Source organism: Lepidochelys kempii, chromosome 1 (assembly GCF_965140285.1).
Source record: "Lepidochelys kempii isolate rLepKem1 chromosome 1, rLepKem1.hap1, whole genome shotgun sequence".
Classification (NCBI taxonomy): Eukaryota; Metazoa; Chordata; order Testudines; family Cheloniidae; genus Lepidochelys; species Lepidochelys kempii.
Window position 1 is genome coordinate 510,690 of NC_136380.1, and position 23,943 is coordinate 534,632.

General features: G+C 51.7%; 1 protein-coding gene across 2 annotated transcripts; it reads right to left on the bottom strand.

Annotated features, from left to right (window-relative positions):
• Positions 1–750: 750 nt before the first annotated feature.
• On the bottom strand, positions 751–22,047 carry DNHD1 (dynein heavy chain domain 1). Of its 2 annotated transcripts, none has more exons than XM_073327107.2 (8): positions 21,992–22,047; positions 16,906–17,569; positions 16,246–16,425; positions 15,656–15,859; positions 15,189–15,299; positions 12,037–12,193; positions 10,159–10,410; positions 751–2,274 (listed from the first exon to the last, which is right to left on the bottom strand). In XM_073327107.2, the coding sequence occupies exons 1-8, from the start codon at positions 22,041–22,043 to the stop codon at positions 2,173–2,175; spliced, it is 1,722 nt and encodes a 573-aa protein (XP_073183208.1). In that variant the 5' UTR covers positions 22,044–22,047; the 3' UTR covers positions 751–2,172. The 2 variants fall into 2 exon arrangements, with proteins under 2 accessions (XP_073183208.1, XP_073183209.1); XM_073327108.2 differs by lacking the exon at positions 751–2,274 and adding an exon at positions 5,826–7,146.
• Between the last annotated feature and the right edge of the window lie 1,896 nt (positions 22,048–23,943).

Below are 23,943 nucleotides of genomic sequence, written 5' to 3' on the forward strand. Positions count from 1 at the left end.
AGTTAAACCAGAACATCTGGGGGGGGGGGGGTAGGAAAAAACAAGAGGAAACAGGCTACCTTGCATAATGACTTAGCCACTCCCAGTCTCTATTTAAGCCTAAATTAATAGTATCCAATTTGCAAATTAATTCCAACTCAGCAGTTTCTCGCTGGAGTCTGGATTTGAAGTTTTTTTGTTTTAAGATAGCGACCTTCATGTCTGTGATTGCGTGACCAGAGAGATTGAAGTGTTCTCCGACTGGTTTATGAATGTTATAATTCTTGACATCTGATTTGTGTCCATTTATTCTTTTACGTAGAGACTGTCCAGTTTGACCAATGTATATGGCAGAGGGGCATTGCTGGCACATGATGGCATATATCACATTGGTGGATGTGCAGGTGAACGAGCCTCTGATAGTGTGGCTGATGTTATTAGGCCCTGTGATGGTGTCCCCTGAATAGATATGTGGGCACAATTGGCAACGGGCTTTGTTGCAAGGATAAGTTCCTGGGTGAGTGGTTCTGTTGTGTGGTATGTGGTTGTTGGTGAGTATTTGCTTCAGGTTGCGGGGCTGTCTGTAGGCAAGGACTGGCCTGTCTCCCAAGATTTGTGAGAGTGTTGGGTCATCCTTTAGGATAGGTTGTAGATCCTTAATAATGCGTTGGAGGGGTTTTAGTTGGGGGCTGAAGGTGACGGCTAGCGGCGTTCTGTTATTTTCTTTGTTAGGCCTGTCCTGTAGTAGGTAACTTCTGGGAACTCTTCTGGCTCTATCAATCTGTTTCTTTACTTCTGCAGGTGGGTATTGTAGTTGTAAGAAAGCTTGACAGAGATCTTGTAGGTGTTTGTCTCTGTCTGAGGGGTTGGAGCAAATGCGGTTGTATCGCAGAGCTTGGCTGTAGACGATGGATCGTGTGGTGTGGTCAGGGTGAAAGCTGGAGGCATGCAGGTAGGAATAGCGGTCAGTAGGTTTCCGGTATAGGGTGGTGTTTATGTGACCATTGTTTATTAGCACTGTAGTGTCCAGGAAGTGGATCTCTTGTGTGGACTGGACCAGGCTGAGGTTGGTGGTGGGATGGAAATTGTTGAAATCATGGTGGAATTCCTCAAGGGCTTCTTTTCCATGGGTCCAGATGATGAAGATGTCATCAATATAGCGCAAGTAGAGTAGGGGCTTTAGGGGACGAGAGCTGAGGAAGCGTTGTTCTAAATCAGCCATAAAAATGTTGGCATACTGTGGGGCCATGCGGGTACCCATAGCAGGGCCGCTGATCTGAAGGTATACATTGTCCCCAAATGTGAAGTAGTTATGGGTAAGGACAAAGTCACAAAGTTCAGCTACCAGGTTAGCCGTGACAGTATCGGGGATAGTGTTCTTGACGGCTTGTAGTCCATCTTTGTGTGGAATGTTGGTGTAGAGGGCTTCTACATCCATAGTGGCCAGGATGGTGTTATCAGGAAGATCACCGATGGATTGAAGTTTCCTCAGGAAGTCAGTGGTGTCTCGAAGGTAGCTGGGAGTGCTGGTAGCGTAGGGCCTGAGGAGGGAGTCTACATAGCCAGACAATCCTGCTGTCAGGGTGCCAATGCCTGAGATGATGGGGCGCCCAGGATTTCCAGGTTTATGGATCTTGGGTAGTAGATAGAATATCCCAGGTCGGGGTTCCAGGGGTGTGTCTGTGCGGATTTGATCTTGTGCTTTTTCAGGAAGTTTCTTGAGCAAATGCTGTAGTTGCTTTTGGTAACTCTCAGTGGGATCAGAGGGTAATGGCTTGTAGAAGCAAGCTACATGGTCACTGAGCTTGTAGCAGAGGCAAAAAACCACATACAGTCACAGAGACATTAATTTTACCAGCATGCAAAGAAATTGTCAGAGTAATATTAGGCGCATATGCAAGGAAATTGAAAAATTTCCCCTTTCAGAAAACACGATAAGTTGCTGCGTTGACGACATGGCAGGTGATACTGATATGGTGCTCTGTGGGACTCTAAGGTCTAGCTGCCTTTCCTACACCTCAACCAGACACCTCAACATGTCAGTTTGCTCCCCCATAAGCTGCTACATCTCCTCTTGCGTGTTACGCTCTTGTTCCCTGATTGCTTTCCGGCCCTCTTGGTCGATGCGCATGCTCTCTGAAAGTGAGAGCCTCCATGCACGGAGCTGGGCCCTGTCAGCCTTGGAGGAACGCATCAAACCACAGAACATGTCTTCCCTTGTCTGCTTTTTTCGCCTTCTAATCTGGGACAGCCTTTGTGCTGGAGTGGAGGAAGCACCCAGAGAAAATGTTGCAGCTGCAAGGAAAAGCATACATTGTTGAAAACAAAAGGTTAACTGTTGCAATGAATAAAACAATTCATAGCAGTAAATACATTCCCTGAGGTACTCGGCCAAATTTAGTGTTTTAAAAGAAGAACATGCCAGTAAGGTACAACACATGGCAGAGCTCTGGGAGGCAGATTTCGGTTTGCAGGCAGGCATGGTAAGCACACACAAAAGGGTAGGCGGTGTGGGGGCACACCTGGGAAAATTTTGTAGTGTGGAAACTCTTGGCACATAAACAGGCTTTTCTGGGAAGCACCCTTTTGTGGCTGCACTGGCCACCACTGTATCCCAATTGTTTACCTCAAATTAAACAGTAACCACAACTGCATTTAACCCCTGTAGTGTTATTACAAGTGTGCACTCACCATAGGTGCCTTCCTCACCATCACAGTCCCACACCAGTGGGTCCTGGGAGGGGACTGGCCACAGAGTTAGGAAAAGGTCCTGGCTGTCGGGGAGAATGGATCCTCCACTTGCCTGCTGTGCATTATTCTCCTCCTCCTCTTCCTCATCAACAATGTCCTCCTTGTTGTTGCCCACGGCCACTTGTGTCCCCCGGGAGGTTTCCACGAAGCGTGTTGCAGTCCTGGTGGGGTGCCTGCCTAGAATCACATGCAGCTGCCCATAGAAGCGGCACGTCTGTGGCTCCACACCAGAGCGACTGTTCGCCTCCCTTGTCTTCTGGTACTTGCCTGAGCTCCTTTATTTTCACAGGGCACTGCTGTGTGCCCCTGGTGCAGTCTTTGTCCCCCAGGCCCTGTGCGATTTTGGCATCAATGTCAGCATTTCTTCTGCTGGTTCAGAGTTCTGCCTGCACGGACTCTTCTTCCCACACAGTACTCAGATCCAGTATCTCCTGTATGCTCCATGTTTGCGTACTTGGGCAGCCATGGTCAGCTGTGGTGGTGAGCTCTCCACGCTGATCAAACAGGAAATTAAATTCAAAAGTTCCTGGGGCTTTTCCCGTTTACCTGGCTGAAGTGCAGTGGAGTTGAAAGTGCTGTCCAGAGGGGACACATTGGAGCACTCTGGGACACCTCCCGGAGGCCAAACAAGTTGAAATACACTGTACTGTGTCTACACTACTCCTACTTCAACCTGGGAAGGTCGAAACTAGCGCTACTCCTCTCATTGAGGTGGAGTACAGGCGATTTTAAAAGCCCTTTAGGTCGGCAGGAAGGGCTCTGTAATGTAGACAAGCTAATTATAAATTCGACCCAATGCGGGGAATGTCGATCTAATGACACAGTGTAGACCAGCCCTATGTGAGAGTCACCACCGCCCCATAAGTGCCAAGGCCGCTCCAGCCTCCCTATTTTCAGACATGACAGTTTGACAGCCTCCACTAGGGGGCATCGCTTTTTGTTTTTTTCTCATCACCTGTTTAACCTTTTAAAAAAAAATTGCAAGCATCCTTGATGATATCTTTTTGACGGCCATCTGTTTATCCTCCAAACACTGACCTCCCTTTTGTTTACCCCTCAGTTTCCCCTTGAGGATGTCCCTTTTACCTGTACCCCTTTCCATGACTAGAGTGGGAGCCTTGCAGATATCAATGAATGTCTTAGTTTTTTTGTTTTTGTTTCTTTTCATTTTAAACATGTTTCTTTTGTACTTAAAGTTCTGCTTTGTTTTTAAATAAAAACAGATGTAGCACAACCAGAGTAATCAACCTACAATGTTGGCTTTTAAATGTTACAGCACATTCTTATGTTATGAGGTGGTGGAGGTTTGTGAACTCTTGCCACCTTCCATTTTGGGTTAGACCATTGTTTGTTTGTTTAATATATTATTTTTAAACTTTTAATGATTGAGTTACTGGAAAGACAGCCCCACAGCATTGTACAACCCCCTGATTAATATTAATCCGTACTTCCTACCCCCCTTATTGTGGATGAATGCTCATCAAACCTCATTACTGATCACATTTCCAATTCCAACAGGACCGAATATCTTTAACCCCGATGGAACATGAAGAAAACCTGGGCGTGTGATTGTGTTGGACAGCAATAGGCTCCACACAACCCCGTTTTTTCAGTAGGTTCTGGTTAAACTGATGCAGTTCAATGGCGTTGAGTCAGCTCATTTGTACTCACATCGCGAACATCCATGTTTTATACAGAATATCAGAGCGTTTTAGCTTTATTTTAAACATGATTTTATTTTCTTTCCACTGAATTCTACTACTTGCACTTCAGCTTTCTGATGTAAATAGGTCTCTTTTCTTAATGACACAATAACTGGGTTCTCACAAACTATTTTTATTTAAAAGACATGTAAGCAGTGTCAGGATGAGCTCCACCCTGACATCTGGTGGTGAGGTGTGGCAAGTTGTGGAAAAGAACTTCAGGGGCCGATCTCATTTGCATAGGCACACCCACCACGCCTAGAATGAGACCATAGCTGCCCAAATGGTCACTTTGGCTGCTGTGGGATCCCCAGTGTCTCTGTTATTGGGGCAGGAAGAATAAATTGTTATTACCCTGATTATGGGAACTGTGCTTGGAACTGTACGTGGCCTTTTGTTATGATGGAGGGATTCACCATCAACTAAGTAGCACTCGCTAGACAAGGGTCATGGGTTCCAAAACTGTGTGAATGGAGAGAGGCTGGGGACAAGTATTAATACTTGGTGGCATGGGCCCCTTGGTGAGGGCCTTACATGCTAATTGCACTTCCTCCTCTCTCCACTGTGGAATATCAGAGCTAATTTTGATTTCATTAGAAGTCTAGTTATAGGCTGCTGAGCTCACTTTGGGCTGACAGTGCACCAACACTGGGGCTCCCCTATTATAAGCTGAATTCACCTAAGAGCTGAAATCACTGAGTGTTGTGTTAAGTAGTGGGGGAGCCTGAAGATATATTGTGGAGCAGTTTGCGGGACGGCTGGTGAAGCAGTTCGACGCAGAGCAGTGTGTGGATGGCAGGAGCTGCTTGTGGGCCGTGGAGCTGAGCGAAGGAGTTCGTGGGGCAGCTGGCGGAGCGGAGCGCAGCTGAGCGAAGGAGTTCGTGGGGCGGCTGGCGGAGCGGAGCGCAGCTGAGCGAAGGAGTTCGTGGGGCGGCTGGCGGAGCGGAGCGCAGCTGAGCGAAGGAGTTCGTGGGGCGGCTGGCGGAGTGGAGCGCCGCTATGGGGCGGTCAGCTTCAGATCACGTAACGTGCCTCTTACCCCCGTCCCATTTCCACCCAGGTTGGGAGGTAAAGCTCCGCAGATAAACTTTCGAACTCTGGGGCTGCCCTGACCAGGGACATAGACTTTTGGGGCATTGGACTTTTGGGACTTTGGGTGATTTGGGGTTGCTGGACTCAAGAACCAAAGGGAAAAGGGCATGCCCCAATTTGCCTGGGGTGGGTTTTTTTTTTGCTCATGGGTTGTGTTATGAATCCTGTTGGTGGTGTTTCCCCAACATAATGCCACATTGTTTCTCTCTGTTATTAAAAGACTTTTGCTACACTCAGACTATGTGCTTGCAAGAGGGGAAGTATTGCTTCTTGGAGGCGCCCAGCGGGAGTGGTATATATTTGTCCCAGGTCACTGGGTGGGGGCTCGAGCCGGTTTGCATTGTGTTATTGGAATGGAACCCCTAGATATTGAACCCGGCCCTTGTTGCTGCCAACTCTGACGGGCAGAAGGGTTACAGACATACAGCCCTTGAAAACAAATGGAGATGCCCCACCAAAACTTTCATGCTATTTAAAGGCCATGCAGACCTTTTACATTGCCAAGTTTTATTATATCACATGCTTGTCCCTCACCATTCTCTAATTTAATCCTTTTAGATTTCTTACCATTAGTCTTTCCCCTAAGCAGGGTTCTGTAACTTTTTGTGTTGAGCAGGTGATCAAGATAATGCACTAAGTGGGTATCTTTCAGCTTGGTAATATTGTTTAAGTCACTGTCAGCGTCTCGAGTGCTTTGCACAGCATTTACCAAGGTCATCCCTTCCGCTAAATTTTCTTGGGTTACACACAGACACTGCATTGCATAACCTATGGCAATAAGAGTGTTCAATAAGCTTTCCAAAAACAGGTCAGCACACAGGGCCTGGAGCTTGCAGTTTCTATCCTCTGACGTCCAAGTCACACAGTCATGATGCCACTGGCCTGGCTCGTCTACAACATAGCCCTCACCATCTTCAAAATCGTCTCCCTAAGACAGTGACTAAGGACAGCACAGACAGAAACACATACAATAAACCACATTGCTCTTTTACACTCACAGTATGGCACTGGCTCAGTTACTTCTATGCCAAGGGCCTTCTTTAAATCCATACAGCCATTATCCTCTTCACACTCGGTCTCCTCTTGAACAAGTTGTCTTGGTGCTGAACAAAACCAACTTGAGCCTGATTCCCCTTCGCTCTCTGATGCAAAGCTGTCCAGGGCCTCTGGGTCCTCTAGAAAGGCGGCAGCGAGATTTTCAGAAAAGAAACAGCTGCATGTGCACTGGGTTTAGAGTTATGCAGGTCGGCTCCTAGCCCATTATACCCAATCCTCAACTGCCAGTTTTTACAGTCTATTTACCTAAGCAACGTCATCTCCGTTCACCTTGTCCAACTGCAGTGAACCACTGTCGCCCTCCTCTACAGGGGCAGATGCTGGGCGTTCATGATGCTCGTCAGTCTGCCTCACAAGCACTTGGGTCTTGGGGTCGGGTTCCAGTGCATCCATCAATGGCTGGGCCAAAGGGCTCCCCTCGGCAGCTCCTACCGCCTCCTCAGAACGGTCATTGATGTAGCACCGTCTCTGCAGATGACTATGGACCCTCCAAGCTCAAACGAATTCCATGGTTCTCATGGGGGTGATGGCGGAGGCCATGTTTCCCCGTAGCATTTCCAGAAATCTGAAAAACAAGCTCTTGAAACAAGATGGCCTCCTCCACAGACAATGGGCTTCCAGGAGTGGTGCTGCTGACTGGCCAACCATTGAACTCCAGAGATCGAGAGTTCCGGCCTAGGCCCTTGTGCTAGACCTGTTCTGATTAGTATACATTTCCTTTCCAGGAGGGACTATGCTGACTATTAGAGGGTGGTGGGAGAAGTTCTTCAAGGGGTCACATGACCCTCTTCCAGAAAGGTCTCCCCACAGCTGAACTTGCCTTGATTGGTCAAATCTACTCTCGGGGAGCTCCAACAGGGCTGAAACCCACTCTGATTAATTGACGATGGGGGGAAGGGTTCCTAGCAGGGTCACATGCCACCCCTTGCTTCGAGTCATGCGTCAGTCTCAACTCCGCAAGTAATACCACAGGAGGAGGGGCACAGGTGGGTGGGACCTTAGGAGTCGGGGTGCAGTCACTGTTTGCTGTACCCCTAGACTACTCTCCTGGTTAACCACTCAATGGTACTTCTGTGACTGGCTCATGGAAGGGTGGAAATGTCTGGAGGAGGAATAGCAAGAGAGTCTCTGAGGACAGGAAACATAGGACCCAACCTCTGATTCAGAAGACGATGATTCTCCTGCCGCTAACCACAGAGGTGCAGTTTCAGATAGTGCCAGCAACCAGTGCCAAAGTGGAGAGGCCCACAGAGAGGACAGTACGAAAGACTGAGCCATCAAGGGTAAATGAGGCTGGCACGGTACTGAGTGTTGTACCAATCCTGCTGGTTCTCCCATGTCCAGCAACACCTCTTGTACTGCCAGCGATACTGCCCCCAACAGGGCCAGGAGGTCCCTGGCAGCCGTAAATGCTGCCGGCATGGTTGGTACCAAGATAGCAAGAGTGCAGTGTGGTGCCACAGATGTGGAAGGAGCTCCTTCTGGCTCCAGACTCGATGAAACCTGCCCACGTGCTGGAGTCAACGGTACCATCTTCTGTTGTACAGAAGCAGCTTGGGCTTAGACTGCACTCTCCACTTAGCCCCCTGCCCAGCAGATTTCTGTGTCAAGCCTCTCCCACTTTCAGCAGTCTCAGGACTCAGGTACATAGGAGGCACACTCTTCACCAATGCTGAGGCACTCAGTGCCAAGTCTGACCAGCCTGGCTCAGATGGAGGTCTCAAGACCACCTCGATGAGTAGAAACTTTCTTCTACAAGGTTTAAAAGTCCCTGCAAATTTGGCAATGCCCTCCAATCTGAGTTTTCCCAAGGCACTTCAAGCACCTTGAGTGCAGGTTGCTCACAGGCATAGCCTTACTGCAGGAAACACAGGGCTTGAAGCTTGTTAACAGGGGCATCCCTTGGCACCAGGAGACAAACGAAACCCTGAGATTGTTAAAAAAAATTCTAACTAATTAAATCCTAATAACCTTAATAACACTATTTACAATACAAGAAAAAACAGCCCACTAAGAGAACTTGCAAATGCAAGAAGAGCCGTTCCAGCAACCAACCCAGGCAGTAAGAAGGAACTTGCGGGGTGGGGGCTCAGAGTCAGCTGCATGCTTTACACAGATGCCAGCAGTGTGTGGCAGCAGAAGGTGCTTGAGCCGCCCTGACAGCTACCACTGAGCGAAGAAATGTCTGGTGATCGTGCGTAGGGCACACACAAACCAAGAGAGAAATGCACACTTGCAATCACTCGAAGAAGAACAGGGAATTCAGGCCACACCTACTGAATGGGGAACTATATAATGGAAAGCATAGACTCTGAAAGGGATCATAGCAGACAAGCAGCTCACCATGAACTCCCAGTGTGATGCTGTGGCAAAAAGGGCTAATGGGAACTTTGGCTATATAAACAAGAGAGGAGTGAGAATGAGCAGGGAGGTGATTTTTACATCTGTATATGGCATTGGTGAGACTGAGCCGGGAATAATGCATCCAGTTCTGGTATCCATATTTTAAACAGGATGTTGAAAAATTGGAGAGAGTGCCAAAAAAGGCCCACAAAAATTATTCAAGAGCTGGGAAAAATGCCTTATAGGGAGAGACTTAAAAAGCTCAAATTGTTTAGCTTATCCAAAAGAAGATTGCGAGGTGACTTGACTATGGTGTATAATTATCACCTTATGGAGAAAATACCAGATGCTAGAGACTTCTTAAAGCTAGTGGAGAAGGGCAGAACAAGAACCAATGGCTGGATGCTGAAGCCAGAAAAATTCAGATTGGAAATAAGGCCCAAATGTTTAACAGCAATGGTGACCCAAGGGAAGTGGTGGAGTCTTCTGTGATGCTGACAGACAAGATAGCTCAGGCCAAAGTCCCAATGTCTCAGCTGAATACTGACATAGCTGAAACCAGCTTTTGGCTTACCCATGTGTTAGTATTGTTAACTAGGTATTAGAATGATAAGAATGTGTTTAGACTTCATTGAATGCTTGTGAGTTGCAGCCCCTCCCCACCCCCCGCTCTGATCTGGTCCCATCTGCAGTGGCATCCTCACCCAACTCCTAGCCCCGCCCCTGGCCCTGGCCCCGGCCCCAGCCTCCGGCCCAACTGCTGCTCCGCTCCCAGACCCGCCCCTGCCCTTAGCCATGTCTGCTGGCTGCGGCTCTGTCCCTGGCCTTGGGGCAGGGCTGGGAGTGTAGCCACACCTGGCCGTGGGCCCAGCTGCCAGCCCCCACCACGGCCTGTCTGCGGTTCCGCTCCCACCCCCAGCCCCTGGCCCCAGCTTCAGCTCTCTTACCCCATGTCTCTCTCTCACGGCCACAGCTCCGAGGGGCACAGACAAGGGCACGGGGGGCATGGCAACCCCAATGTTTGGAGACCACTGCTTTAGATAAAACACCAGTGACGGGGTTCAGTGCAGGGGGCTGGACAGGAGTCTCTGGCTGTGCTATCACAGGTCAGCCTAGGGGGCCTAATGGCCCTGTCTGGCCTTCAACTCTGAGTTTATGCCAGGGTCAGACTGAGAAAGGGCAGGCCAAGGGTGTGAAAGACTCAAAGCCTTCAGCCTCCTTTTCCCTGCCTCACCTTCATGACGTTGCTGACGAACGCTGTGACCTCCTCCTGCACGATGGAGACCAGGTTTTGGCAGGTCAGGAGGTTCACCAGCTGGGCCAGGCTGCCTAGCCTCTGCATCCAGAACTCGGCCTCCTTCAGCCTCCTCTCCAGGTCCCTGTGGTGGACTCTCTGCTGATACAGGGACTCCTTGGTGATGTAGAGCTTGTAGCTCTGCACTTGGGTCTGCAGCCCATGCACCATCTTGTAGGTGTCATCCCGCACCTGCAAGGACATGGACACATGGGGGCTGAGAAAGGCAGGTTCCCTGCACAGACCCATTTCCCCGTCAGTGCTCAGGGTGGGATGGGGAAGGAGTGAAGGGAGCTGCCCAAATCTCTCCCAGCTATGGAGCTCCACATTATTGCAGGAGACTCTTTCTTGCTGCTCTGGGATGGAGAAAGAGGGTCCTAAAAGGTCTCTGATAGAAACATTAGGCATGGCGGAAGCACTATTCCCTGATTTGACTGGGGAACACAATCCTGAGAGTTCCCAGAGCTTTCCTAGCCAAACCAGGACCCTAAAAGCCTTGAATTGTAGGGTCCATAGGGCAGGCGTGGAGCTTCAATGGGAGAGGAGGACCTGTGGAGGGGAACTCCCAGGTACTCCTCTCCCAGCACTGGAAGAGCATTATAGGGAGCAGGACAGGAGCACTGGCTGTGGGGTTGTGGAGCTCCTGGGCAGGAGCACTGGCTGTGAGGTTGTGGAGCTCCTGGGCATTCCCCGCAGGAGCTGTAGGGAGCCGGGCAGGGGCACCGGCCGCGGGGTTGTGGAGCTCCTGGCCATTCCCCGCAGGAGCTGTAGGGAGCCGGGCAGGGGCACCGGCCGCGGGGTTGTGGAGCTCCTGGCCATTCCCCGCAGGAGCTGTAGGGAGCCGGGCAGGGGCACCGGCCGCGGGGTTGTGGAGCTCCTGGCCATTCCCCGCAGGAGCTGTAGGGAGCCGGGCAGGGGCACCGGCCGCGGGGTTGTGGAGCTCCTGGGCATTCCCCGCAGGAGCTGTAGGGAGCCGGGCAGGGGCACCGGCCGCGGGGTTGTGGAGCTCCTGGGCATTCCCCGCAGGAGCTGTAGGGAGCCGGGCAGGGGCACCGGCCACGGGGTTGTGGAGCTCCTGGGCATTCCCCGCAGGAGCTGTAGGGAGCCGGGCAGGGGCACCGGCCGCGGGGTTGTGGAGCTCCTGGGCATTCCCCGCAGGAGCTGTAGGGAGCCGGGCAGGGGCACCGGCCGCGGGGTTGTGGAGCTCCTGGCCATTCCCCGCAGGAGCTGTAGGGAGCCGGGCAGGGGCACCGGCCGCGGGGTTGTGGAGCTCCTGGCCATTCCCCGCAGGAGCTGTAGGGAGCCGGGCAGGGGCACCGGCCGCGGGGTTGTGGAGCTCCTGGCCATTCCCCGCAGGAGCTGTAGGGAGCCGGGCAGGGGCACCGGCCGCGGGGTTGTGGAGCTCCTGGCCATTCCCCGCAGGAGCTGTAGGGAGCCGGGCAGGGGCACCGGCCGCGGGGTTGTGGAGCTCCTGGCCATTCCCCGCAGGAGCTGTAGGGAGCCGGGCAGGGGCACCGGCCGCGGGGTTGTGGAGCTCCTGGCCATTCCCCGCAGGAGCTGTAGGGAGCCGGGCAGGGGCACCGGCCGCGGGGTTGTGGAGCTCCTGGCCATTCCCCGCAGGAGCTGTAGGGAGCCGGGCAGGGGCACCGGCTGCGAGTGGAGCTCCCGTCAGAGGGCACTGTAGGGAGCAGGGCAGGAGCACTGATTGTGGAGCTACTGGTACTGCAGTTCTGACCCCTCCCAGCAGGGGGCACTCCAGGAGAGAAGCCAAGGGGCACTGGGAGTACAGGTCTCCCTGATGCTCCAACCCTGCCTTACCAGCTCGAGAATGGCTGAGCAGAGGGTGAGGAACCTCTTGAGCAGGCCTCGGGCACGGCCATTCTCTTGTGCCAGGGCCTGCTGTAGCTCCGGGAAGGTGTAGCATTTGGAGTCATCCTGGGGCAGCCAGTGTACAGATCTTAGCTCCTGCAGGAGTCTAGAAGGAAGCAGGATCCATCAGGCAGGGCCATAGGAACAGCCAGCCTCACCTGGGCACTCAGCCCCAGACAGTCGAGGATAGGACCAGGAGTGTAGAAGCCTGAGAGTCCCTCCTGGGGTCCAGTCCAGTAACCCTGAGCTCACTGGCTGGGGCCTCAGCCCTTCATCCCCAAGGCTCTGCTCACAGCACCACTGAAGCAAATGTCCCCTGTGAGCCTGAAGGGAGTCAGGAGTGCGAAGACAACTGGCCCCTGAAGGGAAGAGCCCCACAGAAGCTCCTCAGGCCCCTGCTTGGGGAGAAAGCACTCAGTGAGGACCACTGGAGAACCTAAAGAGGCGGGGGGGAGGGGGTGCGTGTGCTCTGTCTTCTGCATAACCCAGGATAAAGGGTATCAGGTATATTTAGGACAAAGAGGTGAAAGGTAAGTATTACTGAATGTTGTAGCATTAGCATGTTAACAATAAACCGGCTGAGCCTACGTGTATGTTCCTGATGCTGCTGTTTTGAAAACTGCAGAGTTTCGACACTAATGTCTCTGAAAGATAGCAGATGCCACAAGACAAACACTGCTAGTCAGGGTGAAATGTTCGAGACTTGCTTCAGGAAACCACCTGTTACTACCATGCTAAGGTGATGTAAATATTAATGAGTTAGCCTATGAAAAATGGGGCACCCCAAAAGTAGTGAGGTGTGGAAGTTCAAATACAGAAAAGGGGTTCAAACCTTCATAAATATGTCTGAACCCCAGTGGGTGTATCCCAGCCTGCGTGCCTTGTCTGGGGGAGATGCCAGGAGGACACCCACTGGTAAGGACTGTTAGGATACAGATATTCAGGCCTGTCTGTAAAGGTCTATACTCTAAGAATTTAGGTGTATTCTTATCACTTGGCTAGTGATAGAGGTATAAAAGAAAGAATCAAAATCACTGTCTGCCGGTGTAAGGTCCTTCTCTTACTGTGACAGTCTGAGGCCTTGTTCTTAGGCTAAGGCCTTTGGCTAAGCCACAGAGGCAGCCATAAGCTGGGAAGCGACCGGTCACCTCCTCACATCCCAAACTAGTCACATTGAAATAAGGTGCTATTGGGCTGTTAGGAATACAATCCTGTCCTGATAATGCCTATCGCCTCCAGAGAAAGGGAAGTGCCTAGAAGATGTAAAAGGAAACCTAGTTTGATAGCATCCTGTCTGGCAAGAACTCACTTATCAATAGCTGGGATGTGAAATCCTCACTTCTGTGTTTGTTCTATCACTGTAGTCCCCATTTCCCCATTATGTATGCACCCGATGAAGCGAGCTGTAGCTCACGAAAGCTTATGCTCAAATAAATTGGTTAGTCTCTAAGGTGCCACAAGTACTCCTTTTCATTTCCCCATTGTTTGTCTGTATAATCTCTGTCTGGTTCTGGGATTGTTTCTGTCTGCTGTATAATTCATTTTGCTGGGTGTAAACTCATTAAGGTGGTGGGATATAATTGGTTAAATAATTATGTTACAATATGTTAGGTTTGGTTAGTTAAATTTCAGTAAAATGATTGGTTAAGGTATAGCTAAGCAGAACTCAGGTTTTACTATATAGTCTGCAGTCAATCAGGAAGTGAGTGGGTGTGTGCGTGTGGGTACTGGGAACAGGGAATGGGGGTGGGGAAATTGGAATCATGTTTGGCTAAGGGCAGGAATGGGAACAGGAACACAGATGTAAGGCTCTGTGGTGTCAGAGCTGGGAAGGGGGACACTAAGGAAGGAAACTGGAATCATGCTTGCTGGAAGTTCACCCCAATAAACATCGAATTGTTTCACCTTTGGACTTTGGGTATTGTTGCTCTCTGTTCATGCGAGAAGGACCAGGGAAGTAAGTGGGTGAAGGAATAAGCCACCTAACAAGGACGATGACAAAGAAGACTAACACCATTCTGTACAGGTCTCTCTCTCTGCTTTACCAGACTGCAGTTGTACGGGGAGACTTTGGCAAACCAGTAAAGTGCCTGAAACCACTATGACTTATTGCTAAAAGCAGCCAAGTCAGCAGGCTGTAAATTGGACATTCAGCAGTCTCAGTTTAATGTTTTTTGGGTGCCACAGAGAGGGCAGCTTGACCCCGCGTCCTTCCTGATAAGAATTGTGTTGAAGTTGCTGTTACATGCATCTTAGAGGAGCAGGATGTGCCCCAGGAATGTCTATTGGGGCCTCAAGCCTGCAAACTCTGGAAAAACCCACACCTGGTTAATCAATAATCAGAAGGAATCTCTTGCTTGACCATTGAAACTGCTTACTTAACAAGTTTTCTTTAAGGGACATGTCATTCTATTACTAATGTATAAATAATGGGGAAAAGTTTGAGGTGGTGGGACTCTTCAGGACTGGACTCTCCCTCTGGCTGCATCTTATGTTGCCCACCGGTAGACGGGCTGCCGCTGTGCCACTCGAGAGCCACACTCAGCTTTGGTAATTATCAAGGGTTGGGGGTGTTTTACTAACCTGTTGCGGACGTGTGTATAAGTGCTTGAGACTAAATAAAGTTCAGCTTTAAGCAAAAGCACTCTTGTGTTGTCCTGTTTGTGCCAGTCATCTATCGGTCGGCCGGCCATGTCTCCCCTGATTTATTTCCTGACACCACCTCACACAGAGTAAAAGTTACCAAGAGCTTTGGGTTGGTAACACAGTGTGTGCATTGTTTGGTTGATTAATAAAGGGAATTATTATGGAAAGAACACTATGGGAGTCTCTGCTGCGCACCATTGGGACCCTTCTGTGGTAACCTCTCTCCTGCAAGCTGTCTCGGAGGCTGGCCCTTGGGGTGGGAATTTGTTAAAGTAACCACGAACTATAGATAAGGTTACATCCAGGGCCTTGGGCCTCCAGCACGGGGTGTTCTCAGCTGGGATTCCAAGGGGAGCGGCACCTGGACAGGGGCTGCTCTGAGTGGGGTACAGCTCTCAGTTAAGGTCCTGGCTGGGGCAGGGACACCCCTCCCACACACACATTCTCCCTCTTACCTGGAAATGTGGAGCAGTGCTGCTCCAAAGTGGGGAACAGCCAGGAGCAGGTAGCTGCCCAGGGCTTCCTGGCGTGTTAGCAGCTGCAGGTGCTTCACATTTTGCCACCAGCTATGGGGGAAGGAGAGTAAGACTAGGAGCTGTGCCATGCTGAGAGGAGGGACTAGCTCAGGGAGGTGAGACACTGCACATCAACAAGGGGCTCCATCCCGACCTGCTGCTATCGGTCCCACCCTGTCCACATCCCTGGGCTCCAGCCCATGTGCCTGCAGCAAGAACCATCAGGTGCAGATCCTGTAAGCTGCTAATGGGGTTGCTAATGGGGCCCAACCAACCTCAGGTCCTGCTCCAACATGTGCAGTATAGGTCCCCTGCATCCAGGGCTCAGGCCCCCAGGCACCATCCTCCGAGCACAGTGTGGAGGGTGGTATCTCTCAGGTTTCTCTGCAGTGCCCTGGGCCACTCACCAGGCAAAGGCTTTGCGGACAAGGTAGTGCCTGAAGAAGGGGATGCACTGGAGTAGCTGCCACAGCAGGGCCTCTCGGTGCCACTCTCCGAGTGTCAGGGTCTCAGCGCCTTCATCTGGGTGCACGTGCAGCACCCCAAAGGGGGAGAAGACATAGTGCTGGGGGTTGGCCTGCCGCTTAGGAACCACAACCAGGTCGTAGGGCCTGTATCGAGAAAGAAAGATACCAACGTATATAAAGTCTGCTGCAGTTTCCACGGTATGCATCCGATGAAGTGAGCTGTAGCTCACGAAAGCTCATGCTCAAATAAATTGGTTAGTCTCTAAGGTGCCACAAGTACTCCTTTTCTTTTTGCGAATACAGACTAACACGGCTGTTACTCTGAAGGCCTATATGGAAACAGGAAGCAGGGCCTGGCTGCTCCACCCATCCACATACCCCTGCCCCTGCCATGGGGAGGCCAGCAGGGCACAGAGCCCTGCAGCACCACTGGGGCACTGGGCCTGACATCCCAGAGGCTAACACAGCACTGAGGAAGTGCCTGGTAGGGGCAGTGTGGGTGCAGAGGGCTGAGTTTGGAGTGCAGTTACCTGAAGTGCCTGTTGGGGGCAACGTTGAGGTAGACAAAATTGATTTTCCCCAGGTGCCTGTTCCTCACAAAAATCTCAGCAGCCCGGAGCCCCGTCAGGGACTGCCAGGAGAAGCTCTGCTCTCCTTCCACCACCTGTGGGGTGGGCGTGGCAGCCTCTCCGCCTGGGTCTGGAAGGAGCCTGCAGTGAAGACAGCATGACTGTGAGAGCTCCAGGGCAGAGGTCACCCCACGTCCCCCTCCAGTGCGTGGGCAGGGGGAGAGCAGCTGGGATGCCATACTCAACATGGCTAGGATTTGCACCTTCACAGTGCTGGAGAGACACTCACTCCCCAGGGGGGATCTGTACCATTACACCATCACACAGGGAGGACTAGAAAAAATATCTAGGACTCCTGGCTGCCCAGTTCCCCTGAGCGAACTCCCAAGCTCCCACTCTCCTGTCAGAGTTGAAAACAGAACCCAGGAGTCCTGGCTCACAGTCCCCACCACCAGCTGGCAGGCTCTCCAGTCAGTGAGCTCTGGGGCATACAGTCCAGCATCCCTGTGGCCCTGGGGAGTGTGGGTGATCCCTGTTCTGTGCGGGACCCACAAGAACAGCCCATGCCCTGGGGGAGGACATTGAAGCCTCGAGCCAGGATTTGGCGGAGGAAGCCCTTACCTCGGCTCAGCACAGCAATACTTCACAGGCACCTCTGTACCAAGGGCAAGGGACATGAGACCCAGGCTTCTTGTCCACTGGGTCTCCTCCTGAGCCAGCTCCATGCCCACCAGACCCACACTTCTCTGCAGCTGCTGCAAAGACACTGGGCCTGGCTGGCACACAGCTGCTGGTTCTTCTACCTCCTGGTCTAGGACAAAGAGGCAGGGCTGCCCTGCGAAGGCTGGCTCTGAGCCAACAGGGAGCAGATTGGTTGGGGGCACTGGATCCCTGTAGTGTGCAGCAAGTGGATGGGCAAACAGCTCCGAGTGGTCCCTGGGGAAGGCCTGGCCCATGGCTCCTAGGACATCCATGTCAGACACGAGGGCCTGACTTCGGTAGTACTGGTAACAGAGGCTCTCCAGGTAGGGCAGCAGCTCCTCCCGGCAACGCAGCTGTTCCCGGAAGGGGCTGAGGAGCTGCAGGACATCCAGTAGGTGCAGCCAGGCACTTCGGCTGCTCCTCTGCAGCACCTTCACAAACACAGCGATCAGCTCAGCCACGAGTGCGTCCAAGTGCTGGGGGTCAGGCCTCCCTGTCTCTTGGAGCTGGGCAGCAAGGCGCTGGCGGACACCCCAGGCCCAGCCACGCTCCACTGGCTGGGAGCTCCTGGGCTCTCTGCCACCTGCAAAGGGACAGAGTCATGAGATAGGGCCAGGAGAAGTGAGCAAGTGCTCAGCCCAAGGCTGAGGGCGCCCCCACCCTAGCCCCCTACACTGCCCACACCCTACTGGACTGTATTGCGAGGTCAGATTCCCTCCCACTGATGTGATCTTTGACGGCCTATCTGTGAGCTTCAACAGGATCCTCGGATACACAGTGATGATGATTGTGAAGCTTGGTTGAGGTGGAGGAGTAAGAGGGTGGGATATTTCCCGGGGAATGCCTTACTGCTAAATGATGAACTAGCAATTGGCTGAGCCCTAAAGGGTTAACTCTCACACTCTACAAGGCAGCAGGAAAGGAAGGAGGGCAGACAGAGACAGAGACACACACCTTGTGTGTGTGAGAGAGATGTGCATTTCCCCTTTAAGTACACTGCCTTGTTAATTAGATCAGCAAGCTGAGCCACAGCTGCTGCCAGGGCAAGCTCCCTCCCTCCTGTCATGTGTCCCTGCTCTATGGAAGATGGGGTAAGCGGGGTGCAGGAGCAGGGGGGAGGGAGACACCCTGACATTAGCCCTCCTCTTCCCCCCCCAGCAAGCAGGAGTCTTGGGGAGCAGCACACGGCAGTGGGGGGAGGGACAGCTGAACTGCGGGCAATTGATAGCCTGCTGGGCAGCTGCTGCACAGGGAACTTAGGGGAGCGGGGAGCTGATAGGGGGGCTGCCAGTCCACCCTAGTTCCAACCATCCACCAGCTAGCTGCAATGGGCTGCTCTTCCTGCAAGCAGTGGACAAAGCAGGCGGCTGCCAAATGATGTTAGAAGGGAGCATTGTACAACTTTAAATGAGCATGTTCTCTAATTGATCAGCAACATAACAACAAAACAGCGTGAACCGGGACGACTTTAAATGAGGAGTTCCTGTATATTCCTGAGGTGCAAGGCTGGGAGCTGGGGGAATTCGGCTGGTGCCTTTCTCTGAGTGATTCATGACCAGCTCTGGGAGCATTCATGCGATCTAGCTGGCTGAGGGGCTCCACCTGCTGTTGCTGAGTGATCACAGCGCCTGGAGGGGTTTGCTGCTTGTCACTAGCAAAGCAGGGTTAAGGCTGCACCCTGGGGATCTCATCACAATGAGCTATTGGGCTGTTGGCATTAGAACAGAGATGCCGCCAAATTCACTTCTGACCTCACCTGTACCACAACAACCCCCAGGGCAAGCCTGGGGCAATGGGGCCAGCACTGACCATGAGGAAAGAGCTCCCCCTAGAATCATAGAATATCAGGGTTGGAAGGGACCTCAGGAGTCATCAAGTCCCACCCCCTGCTCAAAGCAGGACCATTCCCCAATTAAATCATCCCAGCCGGGGCTTTGTCAAGCCTGACCTAAAAAACTTCTAAGGAAGGAGATTCTACCACCTCCCTAGGTAACGCATTCCAGTGTTTCACCACCCTCATAGTGAAAATTTTTTTCCTAATATCCAACCTAAACCTCCCCCACTGCAACTTGAGACCATTACTCCTCGTTCTGTCATCTTCCACCACTGAGAATAGTCTAGAACCATCCTCACTGGAACCACCTCTCAGGTAGTTGAAAGCAGCTGTCAAATCCCCCCTCATTCTTCTCTTCTGCAGACTAAACAATCCCAGCTCCCTCAGCCTCTCCTCATAAGTCATGTGTTCCAGACCCCTAATCATTTTTGTTGCCCTTCGCTGGACTCTCTCCAATTTATCCACATCCTTCTTGTAGTGTGGGGCCCAAAACTGGACACAGTACTCCAGATGAGGCCTCACCAAAGTCGAATAGAGGGGAACGATCACGTCCCTCGATCTGCTGGCAATGCCCCTACTTATACATCCCAAAATGCCATTGGCCTTCTTGGCAACAAGGGCACACTGCTGACTCACATCCAGCTTCTCGTCCACTGTCACCCCTAGGTCCTTTTCCGCAGAACTGCTGCCGAGCCATTCGGTCCCTAGTCTGTAGCGTGCATTGGGTTCTTCCGTCCTAAGTGCAGGACCCTGCACTTATCCTTATTGAACCTCATCAGATTTCTTTTGGCCCAATCCTCCAATTTGTCTAGGTCCCTCTGTATCCTATCCCTTCCCTCGAGCGAATCTATCACTCCTCCTAGTTTAGTACCATCCGCAAATTTGCTGAGAGTGCAATCCACACCATCCTCCAGATCATTTATGAAGATAGTGAACAAAACCGGACCGAGGACCAACCCCTGGGGCAATCCACTTGATACCGGCTGCCAACTAGACATGGAGCCATTGATCACTACCCGTTGAGCCCGACAATCTAGCCAACTTTCTACCCACCTTAGAGTGCATTCATCCAGCCCACACTTCTTTAACTTGCTGACAAGAATACTGTGAGAGACCATGTCAAAAGCTTTGCTAAAGTCAAGAAACAATACATCCACTGCTTTGCCTTCATCCACAGAACCAGTAATCTCATCATAGAAGGCGATTAGATTAGTCAGGCATGACCTTCCCTTGGTGAATCCATGCTGACTGTTCCTGATCACTTTCCTCTCCTCTAAGTGCTTCAGGATTGATTCCTTGAGGACCTGCTCCATGATTTTTCCAGGGACTGAGTGTGGCTGACTGACCTGTAGTTCCCTCCTTCTTCCCTTTTTTAAAGATTGGCACTACATTAGCCTTTTTCCAGTCATCTGGGACTTCCCCCGTTCGCCACAAGTTTTCAAAGATAATGGCCAACAGCTCTGCAATCACAGCCGCCAATTCCTTTAGCACTCTCGGATGCAACGCGTCCGGCCCCATGCACTTGTGCACGTCCAGCTTTTCTAAATAGTCCCTAACCACCTCTTTCTCCACAGAGGGTTGGCCATCTACTCCCCATGCTGTGATGCCCAGTGCAGCAGTCTAGGAGCTGACCTTGTTAGTGAAGACAGAGGCAAAAAAAGCATTGAGTAAATTAGCTTTTCCCACATCCTCTGTCATTAGGTTGCCTCCCTCATTCAGTAAGGGGCCCACGCTTCCCTTGGCTTTCTTCTTGTTGCCAACATACCTGAAGAAACCCTTCTTGTTACTCTTAACATCTCTTGCTAGCTGTAGCTCCAGGTGCGATTTGGCCCTCCTGATTTCATTCCTACATGCCCGAGCAATATTTTTATACTCTTCCCTGGTCATTTGTCCAATCTTCCACTTCTTGTAAGCTTCTTTTTTGTATTTAAGATCAGCAAGAATTTCACTGTTAAGCCAAGCCAGTCACCTGCCATATTTACTATTCTTTCGACACATCGGGATGGTTTGTCCCTGTAACCTCAACAGGGATTCCTTGAAATACAGCCAGCTCTCCTGGACTCCTTTCCCCTTCATGTTAGTCCCCCAGGGGATCCTTCCCATCCATTCCCTGAGGGAGTCGAAGTCTGCTTTTCTGAAGTCCAGGGTCCGTATCCTGCTGCTTACCTTTCTTCCCTGTGTCAGGATCCTGAACTCAACCAACTCATGGTCACTGCCTCCCAGATTCCCATCCACTTTTGCTTCCTCCACTAATTCTTCTTGGTTTGTGAGCAGCAGGTCAAGAAAAGCTCCCCCCCTAGTTGGCTCCTCTAGCACTTGCACCAGGAAATTGTCCCCTATGTTTTCCAAAAACTTCCTGGATTGTCTATGCACTGCTGTATTGCTCTCCCAGCAGATATCAGCAAAATTAAAGTCACCCATGAGAACCAGGGCGTGCGATCTACTAGCTTCTGCGAGCTGCCGGAAGAAAGCCTCATCCACCTCATCCCCCTGGTCCGGTGGTCTATAGCAGACTCCCACCACTACATCACTCTTGTTGCTCACACTTCTAAACTTAATCCAGAGACACTCAGGTTTTTCTGCAGTTTCGTACCAGAGCTCTGAGCAGTCATACTGCTCCCTTACATACAGTGCTACTCCCCCACCTCTTCTGCCCTGCCTGTCCTTCCTGAACAGTTTATAACCATTCATGACAGTGCTCCAGTCATGTGAGTTATCCTACCAAGTCTCTGTTATTCCAATCACGTCATAATTCCTTGACATCACCAGGACCTCCAGTTCTCCCTGCTTGTTTCCAAGGCTTTGTGCATTCGTATATAAGCACTTGAGATAACCTGCTGATCGCCCCCTCATTCTCAGTATGAGGCAGGAGCCCTCCCCTCACAGACGTTCCTGCCTGTGCTTCCTCCTGGTATCCCACTTTCCCACTTACCTCAGGGCTTTGGTCTCCTTCCCCCGGTGAACCTAGTTTAAAGCCCTCCTCACTAGGTTAGCCAGTCTGCTCGCAAAGATGCTCTTCCCTCTCTTCGTAAGTGGAGCCCGTCTCTGCCCAGCACTCCTCCTTCATGGAACACCATCCCATGGTCAAAGAATCCAAAGCCTTCTCTCCGACACCACCCTCTAAGTCCCTGTACTCCCCCGGTTGTGGCAGCAGAGATGAAGGCTCCTTACCTGGGCCAGCAGCAGCAGGGAACAGACTGGGGAGAGTCGGGGAAGACTGCATGGTATCTCTGTGCACACAAAGCTGCTAAAGACAAAGGCCTGGTCAGTCTAGGTGCCATTGAAGCATGGGGAAGGGGCAAAATGGGGGCAGGTTGTTTCAGGAGGATGGGATCACAGGCAGCCTGTTCTCGGGCGGGGGACAAAGTGAGATCAGAGGGGGCAAGCTGTGCCATGGTGCGGGAGTGGACAAAGTGGGGTTAGAGGATGTTAGGTAATGCCATCGGGTGAGGAGAAAGTGGGGGAGGGGGTGGAGTCAGACAGTGCCATGGGGGACAATGGGAGAGGTGGAGGATGTAAGGGGCGCACTGAGAGGGATGTGCGGGCGAGTAGGTGATGGGGGGCCCTGATGGTGCATATAAGCATTCACGGACTAGAACTAAGTCTGCAGAGCCTGGGACAGCTGACATTCCCACAATGCCACCAGGAGGCCACGCAGAGCACTTTGGAGAGCAGGCACCACACGAAGTCCACCCAAGGGATGCAGTTTGACCCCTGCAGCCTTTTGATTGACCAAGCACCCTATTTAATCCTGGAGGGTGCCCCAGGAAGTTGTCTGGGCAACCACACAGACTTTGGGCCTGCTGCAACTCCAGACTTCACCTTGTCTCCTGATCCCAGTCCAACAATGACCCTGACTCTTGCCTCCTGACTTCACCCTGATACTACTCTGCTCTCCAACCCCAGCCTGACTCTGACCCTGACTCTTGCTTACTGAACCCAGCTCTAGCGATTCCTCTGACTCCTGCTCACTGACTATCATCCCTGACGTGTAGACCCCAGCCCAGCTGTGGACTGCTAAGCCAGACCATCTATAGAATCATAGAATCATAGAATATCAGGGTTGGAAGGGACCCCCAGAAGGTCATCTAGTCCAACCCCCTGCTCAAAGCAGGACCAATTCCCAGTTAAATCATCCCAGCCAGGGCTTTGTCAAGCCTGACCTTAAAAACCTCTAAGGAAGGAGATTCTACCACCTCCCTAGGTAACGCATTCCAGTGTTTCACCACCCTCTTAGTGAAAAAGTTTTTCCTAATATCCAATCTAAACCTCCCCCACTGCAACTTGAGACCATTACTCCTCGTTCTGTCATCTGCTACCATTGAGAACAGTCTAGAGCCATCCTCTTTGGAACCCCCTTTCAGGTAGTTGAAAGCAGCTATCAAATCCCCCCCTCATTCTTCTCTTCTGCAGGCTAAACAATCCCAGCTCCCTCAGCTCTCCTTATAACTCATGTGTTCCAGTCCCCTAATCATTTTTGTTGCCCTTCGCTGGACTCTCTCCAATTTATCCACATCCTTCTTGAAGTGTGGGGCCCAAAACTGGACACAGTACTCCAGATGAGGCCTCACCAATGTCGAATAGAGGGGAACGATCACGTCCCTCGATCTGCTCGCTATGCCCCTACTTATACATCCCAAAATGCCATTGGCCTTCTTGGCAACAAGGGGCACACTGCATGACTCATATCCAGCTTCTCGTCCACTGTCACCCCTAGGTCCTTTTCTGCAGAACTGCTGCCTAGCCATTCGGTCCCTAGTCTGTAGCTGTGCATTGGGTTCTTCCGTCCTAAGTGCAGGACCCTGCACTTATCCTTATTGAACCTCATCAGATTCCTTTTGGCCCAATCTTCCAATTGGTCTAGGTCCTTCTGTATCCTATCCCTCCCCTCCAGCGTATCTACCACTCCTCCCAGTTTAGTATCATCCGCAAATTTGCTGAGAGTGCAATCCACACCATCCTCCAGATCATTTATGAAGATATTGAATAAAACCGGCCCCAGGGACCGACCCCTGGGGCACTCCACTTGATACCGGCTGCCAACTAGACATGGAGCCATTGATCACTACCCGTTGAGCCCGACAATTTAGCCAGCTTTCTACCCACCTTATGGTGCATTCATC